This window comes from Lycium barbarum, chromosome 9, assembly GCF_019175385.1.
Source record: "Lycium barbarum isolate Lr01 chromosome 9, ASM1917538v2, whole genome shotgun sequence".
In the NCBI taxonomy this organism is placed as follows: domain Eukaryota; kingdom Viridiplantae; phylum Streptophyta; class Magnoliopsida; order Solanales; family Solanaceae; genus Lycium; species Lycium barbarum.
In genome coordinates, this window is record NC_083345.1 from 109,030,211 (window position 1) to 109,043,368 (window position 13,158).

At 33.2% G+C, this 13,158-nt stretch overlaps 1 protein-coding gene across 1 annotated transcript; it reads left to right on the forward strand.

Moving 5' to 3' along the window:
- The first annotated feature begins 3,499 nt into the window (after positions 1–3,499).
- Positions 3,500–9,024, forward strand: LOC132611417 (protein PLANT CADMIUM RESISTANCE 3-like). The gene is made up of 5 exons (XM_060325847.1): positions 3,500–3,958; positions 4,425–4,496; positions 4,595–4,804; positions 5,709–5,835; positions 8,685–9,024. The coding sequence occupies exons 1-4, from the start codon at positions 3,691–3,693 to the stop codon at positions 5,795–5,797; spliced, it is 639 nt and encodes a 212-aa protein (XP_060181830.1). The 5' UTR covers positions 3,500–3,690; the 3' UTR covers positions 5,798–5,835; positions 8,685–9,024.
- Positions 9,025–13,158: the final 4,134 nt, after the last annotated feature.

A 13,158-nucleotide genomic window follows, 5' to 3' on the forward strand; every position in this document is an offset into this window, starting at 1 on the left:
GGTCTGGTGCAGTATTTCTAGGTTCAGGAGGTGAATTTTGGAGCGTGATGGATAAATTGGTCAAGTCCTTAACCCGATTTAGTTCTCCACGTAGATTCTCAATTTCTTGAGTCAGGCGGGCGATATGTTCATCCCGTTGAATAGCAGTTCCGTGTTCGGAAGTCTCGGGCGGATCGCTAGCGATCACGATGTTTTCTACACCAGTTGGAACAGATGCGGCCGGATCAGACATAGTAATTTCATTTCCTTGGACAACCCAACTACGTTCAGGTAACGATGACGTCTTTGACCTCGTGATGTAAGGATGGTCGGCCATCGAGTGTCAACACGAATCAACTCTCTGTTTGGGAATAAGATAAAATAGACATACAGTATAAACGATGTTAATCTCATGAACATATCTAGGTAAATTCATGATCACGTAAAGTCAAGTAAGGCATGTAGCAAATAATTTATCAAGTAGAGTCAAACAAGTTGTCAAACAGATGTAAATGATTATATCAAACAATAATAATGCGTCCTAAGATGCATGTGACCTCTTTGTGCCAGAGGTAGGCCTAACGTTTGTTTGAAGGGTAAAGTGTGTCATAATATGTCATCCCGTTGCTTTTAATTAATTAGACAAATTCTATTTCTCAAAAAATAAAGTAAAAAATAATATAACATTTATTACACGTCAAATGAATACAACGTAAAGTGTTTCCTAATCTAAATAAAATTTCCTAATTTCTAAATTTCAGCTCCGTTTTGCGATGTCCTTGATCTTCGTCATTTGTTGCACTCCGATGCAAATGCATACCTGTCATAGAAATGTTAATCATTCCCTCCTTCCTAAAGTTTAATTAATTAGAGCAAGTAGTCAATACTTAGGCACAGTTATCCTTCAAACATGCACATAAAGTATGATTGGTGTCACTCGGGGTCGTGAACCCGCTTGGACGTTTGGGTAAAGTCGTCTAATGGGCTTAATACACCAAGGGCATTAAACCTCCTAGGATATGAAATGTATGCTCTTAATTAAAGGTGTTGGTTTAGCTCTATCCTAGGTTGACTAGGAGTGGGTTCGCTAGACGCAAGGTTCCCGAGCGGACAACTCGAGTGAGAAGGCTACGCGGTCCCCGTTATTCGGGCACCCCGCGCATACGCCAACTCTCCTAAAATTTGGATTCTACGAAAGAAATTTGAACAACCTTGATTCAAGTATGTTCGTTGGTGCGACGGCTGAGGGCATTCATTTTTGGCCCAATGGTTTCGAGTTTGAAACTCAACACATTACATTAATGAACTACAAGTCACCCCAGTCATCATTCTTGCATCAAAAGGATATAGTTATTTTAGTTAGTTAATTTTAGTTTACCGTAGATTCTTAAATGTTTGTCAAGTTTCTTAATACTAGAACATAGAGTTATCTATATGATAAATTATTTTATTTTTGAAACATATTGTTATATAGATATTAATTGGATACACTTTCGAAGGGTAAAAATATCGGTCAATATTTTTCGCTAAAACTTTGTGCTTTTAAATGTACATATATCTACATAATAAAGTCAAAAAACAACTTTAAATCCAAAGCTAAAATTGATAAATCCTTGTTATCCCTTTTTCTTTGATTGTGTGATTGTGTTTAGTACAAATCTAGACTCTTTATTTGTTCAACCAATATTTCACCTTCTAAAGTAGTTCGTATATTTTTATTAATAAAATCAACAAAATAGAAAAAATTTAAAAATCTCAATTGTTTGTATTTGATAGAAATAAATGTTGAAATGTTTATGGCACAATCGCTAGGTTGAAAAAGTTAACAGTAAACCCATTTGTCAAAATATTTTGTTATTTACTCCAAATTCTGAACACCTTTGATAAAATATCTGGCTCCGCCACTGATTAGGTGGTGGTCAGTTGACTTGTTTTGTATATTGTGTGCATATATAACTCCATTTAATCTGTTTACTTGTGATAATCGAGCTAGAGGTGTATTCATGCACGGTTCATGGTTATATTTGAAAATGTATTTGATATTCATGCTTATGTGATCATCCACATCCATTTTGATGATGGTTCATGTGGTTTGGCTCGGTGTGATCTTTAGATTGATTTGGTTGGGGTGATATGGTGAAGGGAAATGGTTTCGGCAGATGTATGCATGCCAAGGGGAAATGATTCCGACGGATGTGTGAATGCTGAAGGGAAATGGTTCCGGCAGCATATGGGCCTCTCGAGTCCCCCATGAGTCACGAATCCCATATAGTCCCATGGAGCTCCGTGCATATACATGTTTTTAAAAGTAAATGGCGTTGCATGGTCTTTCATTGCACTTCACTGCGTGACATATCCTTAACTGATTTACTTGATTAATTGGTATTTGACTTTATTTGATAATTGATTTATCGTTTACTCTATTAATTGAACAATACGGAGTAAGGTAAGTCGTATTACTTCTTCGGTACCGTGCACGAGTGGGTCCCGTGAAGCGTACCGAGTTCGAGGCTTTCATGTTTGGAGATCGTGGTGAGCTGCTTGGCTGATCCGCAACACAATCCTCCTTCTATCCCTTTTATGCATTTTTGTCTTATATATTTTCCCAGATAGTGTATTTCAATCATTCAGACTTATATTTGGTACTTGTAGTAGCTCTTGTACTCATGACACCAGTCTTAGGTGGTATTTTGTTATTTTCACACTTGGTTTATTAGTAAAGACTTGATTATGGATGTTACTTTATTTTAACTTACTTTTCATTAAAGTAACTTAGCTAATTGGTTAATAATCGATTTTTAGCTTACTTATCGGGTGGAGGTAAGTGCCTTCATGGCTTATGAATTTTGGATCGTGACAATTGATATCAAAGCACTAGGTTCACCGATCTCATGAGTACAAAAACAATGTCTAGTAGAGTCTTACGGATCGGTACAATGGCGTCTGTACCTTTCTTCGAGAGACTATATGATATCTAGGAAACTTTTATTCTTTCATTCCTTATCGTGCGTACTTGACTCTCTTGGATTCAAAATTTCATTATTTCATTCTCCCAGATGGTGAGGAATTATTTATCCGATTAGAGATCAGAAGCCCATATCCGCACCCACCGACAGGGATGTTGCACAATGTAGAGGCAGGGGTAAGATCGGGGTAGAGCCCATGTTGCAAGACCTGCTAGAGACCGAGCACCGACTGCTTAGGGCCATGCTAGAGCACTATATCCCGATTCAGAGGTGGTTCACAAGGATGAGCCGGATCATGGACAAGTATGGACCAACACATACACCACCTGATTTTATATATTGTTCTAGATAAAACCTTTAGTCTTTCATATTGGATTGAATTTGTGCACTCTTAGAGTTAAAAAAGATAAACAAAATAGGAAATGACAAGTGTGTGAAGCACAAAAGTTTCAAAGGTTACATACTTAATAACCATCCATTAGTCTGCCTCTCTTAAAAGTGGAGTCAATATATCCATTTTTCTTTTGATAAAAAAATAATAATTAGGAGCCACTGTGGCCCTGCCTACCAAGAATTGATTAAGCAAATTCTTGGGAAAAATTAATTAATTAGAACATCAAGAACTAAAGCCCTTTCCCCTCTCTCTCCTCTTTTCTCTTCCTTCTTTTTCTTCCTTCTTTTTCTTCCTTCTATCCCTCTCTTCCATGCCTGTTTTGTCCTGGTTTGTTTCTGCAAATTAAACAATATGTATCCCCTCATGAACTCGAATGGGTATGACCAATTCGTTGCTCCTAAAACATTAGATAAGGCTTCATCTCCACCATATTCTTACCCTCATTTATTACCCTATGGTTATGGTACTATGCCACCACCAAGACAACAACTTCCTCCACCATATGGATCTCCTGAGGCTTCTGTATATATTCAAAGAGCTCCTATTGGAATAACCAAACCTATGCAAGAGACAACTTGGTCAACAAACATTCTTGCATGTTATAGAGACCCCAAAAATTGTATGTATTTTTCTTCATCATTCATTTTTATTTTTCTTCATCAATCATTTAGCATTCTTTACTCTTATAAATAAGTTGATTAGTTTTACGTTGTTGTCAAACAATCGCAATTAGAGGTTATCCCAAGATCTGTTGATGGGTTCAACCTTTAAATGATTTTATTCGTAAATTCATTACACTTTTAAATTTGTGGATTCAGAATTTCGTACCTGTTGAAATTTTAGTGATTTTTTCAGACACATATATATGTTTTGTATCATAAATCACTATATATTTCATCGACCTCCGTTTTTTTTGTATTGTTTTGAGACTGCCAATGTGAAGAAAATCACACATGCAAGGTTTTCTATATTTTATGAATTGAGACGTTATTGTTATTATTGGTGTTGATACTATTGTAGTATAAATCATTTCCTATAATCTAATGAATGTGTTAACTAATTATCTCATTTTTATGCATGTATAGGTCTTACGACATGTGTTTGTCCATGCATAACATCCGGGCAAATTGCAGAAATTGTGAGTGAAGGACGAACGTGTAAGACAAATAATTATGTGATATAGATTTTTGAGTGGTGATAAACTTTGTTTATGATTACTAATTCTCTAATTTGTTTTATTTTCCTTTTTGGACAGCATGCATGGAAGGAGTGATAATAAACTTGTTGCTCTGTTGGTGTTTAGCTACACCCCTTTACACTTGTTACAACAGGGTTAAATTGAGAAGAAAATTTAAGTTGGAAGGGAACGGATGTCTTGATTTCCTTATTCATTTAGTTTGTCCTTATTGTGCCTTATGTCAAGAATATCGTGAGCTTCATCGTCAGGGATTTGACCCTAGCCTTGGTAATTTCTTCTTAGTTCACGTTAAAATGGGGATATAATAAGAGTGTTGTAATGACTAATGACACCAAAATTTTCAGGTTGGAAAAAAAATCTTTCAGAACTAAGGGTGTGTTTGGTATGAAGGAAAATATTTTTTAATTTTTTCATGTTTGTGTGGTCAAAAATTTTTTGAAATTTCTTTTCTCTAAGAAATCAAATTCCTTAAAAATAAAAAAAATGACTTCCTAGTGAAAGTAGGAAAACACGTTCCCCTAAGTTGCATTCCACATTAGTTATCTTCCTCCAAAACATCCTACTCCCACCTTTAGGCTACATAGCCCCCATTCCAACACAGCTACCCTCACTGTGCATTCCCCATAGTAATCTCCTAAATTATATACAAGTGCTTTTTAAATAGTATTTTTTGTTTACTCCCAAACATTAGAAGATAAATAAGAGATCACATACTTTTCAGGAAAACATTTTCTAGAAAAGTACTTTCCTTCATACCAAATACACCCTATGTGAAAAATTAGAGTCTGATAAGAGGAGCGAAACAATATTACTATAATGAGATCAAAAAAATTCAAACCCAACTCTGTGAATTCATTTATTAAATTGTATGTTCTGTAAAGGTAGGCAATTGAATTTCAAAGAAAGAGACCTGGACTACAGCAAAACTGAGTTTAATAAAGGGAGTTCAATTGAATCTCTTATCACGAAGAATTATATAGTGCAGATGCATAAACATTTTTTTTTTGTATATATGTATAAGTTTTTGAGTCCCTTGAAACATGGGGAGCTTTAAAAGTAGTGGTAAAGGAGGTATCCAGATTTTTTTTAATTAGAATCTATTCCTTAATTATTCTTCCTTTGTTGAGAACATTATGCTAATTTTTTTTTTAATGCAAATTGATATGTTCAGGATGGGCAGAAAATATTGAGCGACAAAGCCATGCTGTTGCTGTTTTCACGATCACTCCACCTCCGATTCAAGAAGCCATGAAGAGATAGATAACATTTCAAATATTTTTGATCAGTTAATTGTCAAGGTAAGAATTGTAGAGTTTTGTTCTAATACAGAAGAGGTATGGAAATCATTTTAGTAAAGTTTATAGGTCACAGCTACGCCATTGCAGTTCATGTGACAACATTTTTGTTTTTGTGCATTCCAAAAGAACGACAACTGGTTAAATTTTCTATTTATCCTTAGTAACAATCTTTTTTAGTAGTACAAGTGTTATGACATTTTTAAAAACACAAATTTCAATAGTCTTCTAGCCACATAAATGTTATGACATGTTTTAACACTAAAAGTTTCAAAAAGCCTTTTATTCTTTTCAAAGCTTTGTGTGCATTCAAACTTTGCCACATAAATTGAAACCGAGAAATTATATATCATGACTATTAGGTATTTCATAAAAACCAGCATAATACAGTTGGAAAGAATGACCAACATAAATAATATTTCATATAACTACAATAATTGTGAAGCACCAAAAGAAGATAATTAACGATAATAAAATGAGATAAAGGACACCGATAATTTTTATGTGAAAAACACTTTCAAACTAAGCAAAAATTACGTCGTACTTAAGAGGATTAATTGATATCACTATAACAAGAAATTTTTACACTTTGTAGTATGGAGTAACATATTCAAAGATCATTACGCACTTCAAACGAAGAACCCTCTTTTAATTTCCACCTCACTGTAATATCACTCACATTCTTTATTTTTCCCTCACTGACTATTTCCTAGCATATCATTGAATGCACTCTACATATTTTGTGTTGGTTCTCTTTCTTTGTGGTTCTGGTGGGTCCAACGTCAGCCATTTATAGAGCTAAAAATACTCTGCTAATGTCATTAGTGAAATAAACAAAAGATAGTAATTCTGAAGATTACAGTGTGAATAGATCTATTGACCAGTTGGCCAAATCTCAATTGTTGCAGACATTTAAAATTCTTTCCAAAGAAAAAATATATCTTCCCTAAGTCATGGGCTGGATCCCACAATTCCCCCCCCTCCCCCCTCCTCTATAGCCCCATGCATTTGCAGTAGGCTTCTCTAATTTTGTCAGATAGTACGCATGCTGAAACATTATTTGCATAGCTCGAATTTAACTCTAATTTTGTCAGATAGTACGCATGCTGAAACATTATTTGCATAGCTCGAATTTAACTCATAGTATCACCTTGGTCAGCATATCTATTTCAATTTGACTGTCACAATAGACGACATACTCCTTTTGCTGCAATTCAAGCTCGTGAGGAATTGTTTGAGTCATATCATTCCTTGCCTACTTTAGTAAACAATAGGCTCTGCTTCAGTTGTTGAAAGTTCAATTCACTTGTGCAACTAACTGTCATGATATACCTCTCCTTGAAAAAAATGAATAGATACCTATTAGTGAGTTTTCTATTATCAAGATGAACGATCATATCAGATTTTGTCCAACCATTTAAGACTTGATCTTTCCAAACACAAACATTTATATGAGGTTCCTCTTAGATACCTAAGTACCCACTTCACGACTTCTCAACTTTCTTTTCCAGGGTTGTCAAGAAACCTGCTAACAACATCGGGACATAAGTAATATCACATCTAGTACATATTGTTGCATACATCAAGCTTCCGACTGTATAAGGACTATGAAAAAATTTCCATGCTTTCTTTGTCTTCTCTTATTACAGAACGAAACTTCTTTCGCAATTCATATGACTAGCAAAACCGGCAACATGTGTTCTAACTAGGTTAGCACTTTTCATCTTGAAGTGTTCAGGCACACGTTCAATGTACTTTTTTGTGTCAACAACAACTTTCTATTTGTCCTATCTTGGGCAAACTCCATTTTGAGAAGTTATCGTGATGGACCCAAGTCTTTCATGTAAAAGGTCTTAACAAATCTCCTATCAAAATGGCTATTACTTTCTTATCTTGCAACAAATCTCCTATCAAAATGGCTATTACAATCACCATGTCATCCACATAAAATAAGAAGATGATGAAATTAATGTTAGATTTTTTTTTTAGTATACAAATGTATCTAAAAGAGTCTTTGTTTTATATCACATTCTTTGTGGTTTTGGTGGGTCCAAATGAGGAAAGAGCGTCCTGTATTTAAAGAGTTAAGAATACCCTTTCAATATCGTTAATGACATAAGCAAAACACTTCAAAGATTGCAATCTGAATAGGTCAATTGACCGCTTGTCCAAATCTCAATTGATGTAACCAAAAAAAACCTCTCTTATAAATCATGGGTTGTATCCTACGAATACAATATATATGAGTTACTTGATGCATAAGGCATAACTCTAGCTACTGAGACTGTAACAACTAATCACACATAAAAGGATTGCGTTTAACATAAAAAAAAAATAAAGAAAAAAAAAAAAAAAAAACTATACTAGTTTTGCAGATTTGCTTGCTAAAAGTTTGTTCCTATATTTATTTATATCAACAATTGAAACTACTGAATTTCATATCAATTTTTTTTTACTTAGTTTGCATATTACTTTCCTTATATAGTTAAACATCTCATTCTCTCTAAGCTAAGTTTCGGCAACATAGTTTTGTATTATAATCATAATACTGACTAGTATCATGTAGCTCCAAGCTCAGGTCTTTATATTGTCACTTTATATTTGTAATGAACTTGCTAATAACACTGGTTAACCTCTAAAATCGATGCTTTCTATTGTCACTTTATGTTTGTAGAAAGATCAGATTTCTTATCAAAGATTAAAAATCAATCAATATTTGAAATTCAAGAAATGCATCAAATAAACGTTTAACGTTGGGTCCAAAATAACGTTCATAGTAGATGCACAGTAGGAATCTTCATTATTATTGTTGTTGCTAAAGTTATTATTGATTTCGTCATTCATTTATGCAGATAAAACCAGCTAGACCTCGGTTTGCGTTGACTAATGCTGCTATCTTCAAAAATTTCTTCTAAGCAGCTTGGTTTTTGTGGTCAAAGCTGGCATGTCCACGGCTAGTTTTAATTTTTTCCTCACTATGGGTGGATTCTCAAATAGCTTGTGATCACAAGAACTATCCACTTGATTACCTTCTTGAATTAGGATTAAAAACAATTTTGGATTTGCATATACTTCCCACTTCAAGTAGAAAGAAATTGATCTCAAATATATATTTTGCTATGGAAATTTAAGAAAATTACTAACATTGGGCATAAAGTCAAGGAAGAGATCTACAATTAGTTTTCTCTTTGTATGTAAATAGGTTGTATAAATTTAGTTTTTGAATTTAAAGCATTTCTTCGATGCTCAAACAAAAAGCTCATGTTAGTCCAACTCACATGCATTATAAGCCCCAACACACACACACACACACACTTCCCTATCTTTCTCTTAATGATTTGGTTTAAAACTGTGACGACTCAAATTAGGAGCATATCACGTCACTCTCATGATTAATTTAAACAATTTAAACAAGCACGTTGAATTGAAAAAAAAATTGATAGACTTTTCCCCATAAATAAGTATGAAGACACCCTATTACCTATTATAATTTTTTTTACATAATCATATCATCAATTTAATATCTTAACTCTTATGAAAATAGTTGCATTCAACATCTTTTACGAAATTAATTTGTCACAAAGAATGTGATGATATTGATAAGCTTCTTTCCCCTGTTGCAGAGATTACATATTCTCATACTCCAAACTTTTGATGCAATTAAATTTCAATCGGTCTCGGATTGATTTTGCATAGTTGCATCTCTTCATACTTTTTCTAATATGTTTCCCATTTGTATTGGTCTTTTTTGTTTCCAAACAACAGAATCGCACTTTTCAAGAATATTAGGAGTGAAACATTTTTGGTCAAATGTAATAATTTGTGTGTATATTTGATGGTGGTCTAGTCTAGTGGTAAGAGCACAGTGCATGAAGTGTGGATTAGGTGCACATCATGAATAAAAGTTTGGTATTTACGTCGAGAATAGTTCAGCAGCAGACCCATTACCATTGAGTTTCGAATAGTGCGCCAGATGACCCTAAGAAAATACACCGAAGTTTCGAGGCTACCTTACTTAGAGAGGAAAAACAGATGTTTGACCTCGTTTACATTAGCTTTACACAAATTGCATCGAGTGCATAGTTTAAGTCTTCTTTTCATCAAGTTTCTTGTATTACACGAGTTGCGTATAACTAGCTGAAGCATATCGTTTTGATTGGAGAGATTTGGTGCAAAAGAAACTTAAGAGTGCAAAAACAATGCATGTTAGCTTCTTTGGCACATCTATGTCTATAAATAATATTAATCTTTTCATTTCATTATGATCACCTTTGAAGTAAATGAAATAGCAATACCTGTAGTTTAGCTTTTAGTCTCTATCTTTTTTTTCTTTTTCTTGACTGCATATCATATTTCTTCTCAGTTCGCTTTTAAAATTCAGATTGTAATAATTATCTCTAAGGGGGGAAAAGATCTGAGAAAAACTCTTAAATCTGCTAAATTTGTGTTTTTTTTAAATGATTCACAAAAGAAACTATCCAAATAAGGAAATTTTTGTGAGCAAAGCAAATATTGTGTGAAATTGTGAGTTAATTGATAGCTTGGTGCTATATATTTTCTTCTTTTTGGTGTTATATATATATATATATATATAGTGATATATTTGAAGTTAAAAATGTGAACTTGCACAAATAAATATAAAGCTCAAATAGATTATTATAAACCTTGTCGAGTCACTTCAAGAAGGAAAAACAAATGTGTAAACACATACGGGAGAATTGTGACAAGATAAGCTTAAGGGTGAACATAGGAATAACCACATCCATTACACAAACTCTTCTTATTCTTGACATCTGTAAATCTGAAAAATAAATACTCTTCTTATTCTTGACATCTGTAAATCTGAAAAATAAGATAGCGAGTCAAGCAATTATAAATTATTTCTAATATGGATAATTATATAGCTGGACCATGCTAAAACCAAATTATACATTATCCCCACTTAGATTATTAGGTGATATTAAGAAGATCCTTGTGGAGGTTGGTGGTATAGGTAGTGATCCTTGAAGAGAACTTGACCGTAAATCAATTATATCTACATACGATTGAAGAGGAATTGCATGCACATTGCGGAACAAAATAAGCTTTTTTTTTCAATGAATACCTCCAGTTAGACCATGTCCAATCAGGAATTCTTCCTTTGATCTTATTATTCAAAAGAATCAACTCGTGAAGAAGCTTTGCGATCTCAAAAACAGCTTCTTCAAAAACTTCAATTCTTTTACTCCTAAGGTGACCAACTGTAAGTTTTGAAGAGATTCGAGCAAAGTAGATTTAACTTTGTTCTCACTGGTCAATGAGATATGGTTATATGAAAGAACAAGATTTGAAAGATGTTTGAGGTTTGAAAAGAAGCTGACATCCACGTGACCACCAAAATTATTAGATGAAAGATCAAGGAATATTAGGTTCACAATGTTTTGAATTGACTTGGGCAGAATTTGCAGTGGTTGCCTTGTAAGTTAATCTAGACTAATGAATTGGACTTGAAATCCCCAAGCTGACCAGAAAAGTGGTTAGATGCCAATCTTAAATAACGTAGTGATGCAAGTAGTTGAGAGAATAGCCATGATGGTATATAGTTCCATTCAGGGAGTTACCTTCAAAGAGCAAATTCTCTATGTGCGTGAGATTTGAAAGAGACATGAATAGGGCTCCAGAGGTTGCAATCACTAAGATACTGTTAGAAAAATATTATTTTCTACTTAATATCTCAAAAATAAAAGGACTATTCCTAACAATCTATTTTATACATTAGTAACAGATACTTTGTATAGTTATTAGGTGGTTTTAAAGAATTAAATATCTTGAATTGACTAGGTAATCTTGATGAGAAAACTGTTATTTGCCATCACATTTATTGGCATTCTAACGTTAATCATTTCAATAACCATTAAAGACATTTACTATATTTGACTATCCGTTTTAAACCTTTCAATTTTTAGACTCTGGAAGAGACCATATTGTTGCTATATCTATTACCTTGTGAGTTCATTTTGGGAAAAGGAAAAACATAGGGAAAACTACTTCTTCTCATTTGTATTGTTGGGTTTTTATGAGATAAATCTTTGTTAGATTCTGGCTCCTAGTTTTGTACTAGAAGAGCTTGTTGAATCCTGAGGGATACACCCATACCGGGTGAAATTTCCTTAAGGACAGTGCCATTGGCATGCCTCAAGCTACGAAGAATTCTCTACAATTGTTTGTGATCGAGTATTTTCTTCAAGCTTAGAAGAAGTCCCTACACGTGTTCGTGATAAAGTATTTTTCGTAAGATTTTCAACAATATTAAGGATATTTCATGCTATGTTCTTACGAAAAATTAAAAGAAAAATAACTTAGTACAATCTGTCTAAGTTACAGGTATGTTTCAGAATTATAGTATAATGGAAAATATATGATCTAAAAGTAAAGTAGTAATGATTTTGATATGATTAATTTATACTTTTATTTGAGACTTTTAAGTTGTGCTTGGATAGTAGTTTTAGTGATTATCTTCTCTAAGATTTAATATTGAATTGTGGAGCAGACTTCTAGTGTCAAAATTATAAGTGGGTTTATCATGATGTTCTACAAGTTTGAGATTTTGTGGTGAACATTTTTATATTGGATAATGTAGACTCTGAAATTAATCATTTTTTTTTTTTTTTGTCTTAGTCATTTGGGTCAACAAAATGCTAAATACAATGAATTGGTTTTGGTTTTGTGATGAATTTGTGTTGTTGTTATATTATTTTAGGTAGCTCTTAAATAATGTCCAAGCCATTTGTATATTTGTGGATAATCTATATTTGAGGTGGTAAGATGAGTGCAAAGATATGTATAATAATATGCATCTATATGTTGTGATAATTTTTTGAAAAGTTGGCTTGAAATTGATGTTTATCTTTATAGATTAATTATGGTGCAAGAATTTGTAGACCTATCTGTGATATCTGTGTTTGTATAAGTTGTGCTCTTTGCACACTGAAGAGATTTGGTAAATTTAATTTAGGCTTTAAAATTATCTTGCTTGATGATTTGGATGAAGAAATGTTGAATTATGACAAATTTCTTTTTCTACAAATGTGAGATATTTATATGGAAATTTTACTTTGGTCCTAATATTTTTTTTATGAGAATGATGCTGGACAAAGTCAACTTCATGTGTCAAATGATATGGTATTGATCAGATTCTGCAACACTAATAAAGAAGGTTTTGATGGGAATAATTATTATTTTGTGTGTGACGAACTGTGTCATCATGTTCATCAATGTAGAGAAGATTCGGAGAATGATAATCCCGCTAATTAAAAATAATTTTGGTTAAGCGGATGATATATTCAT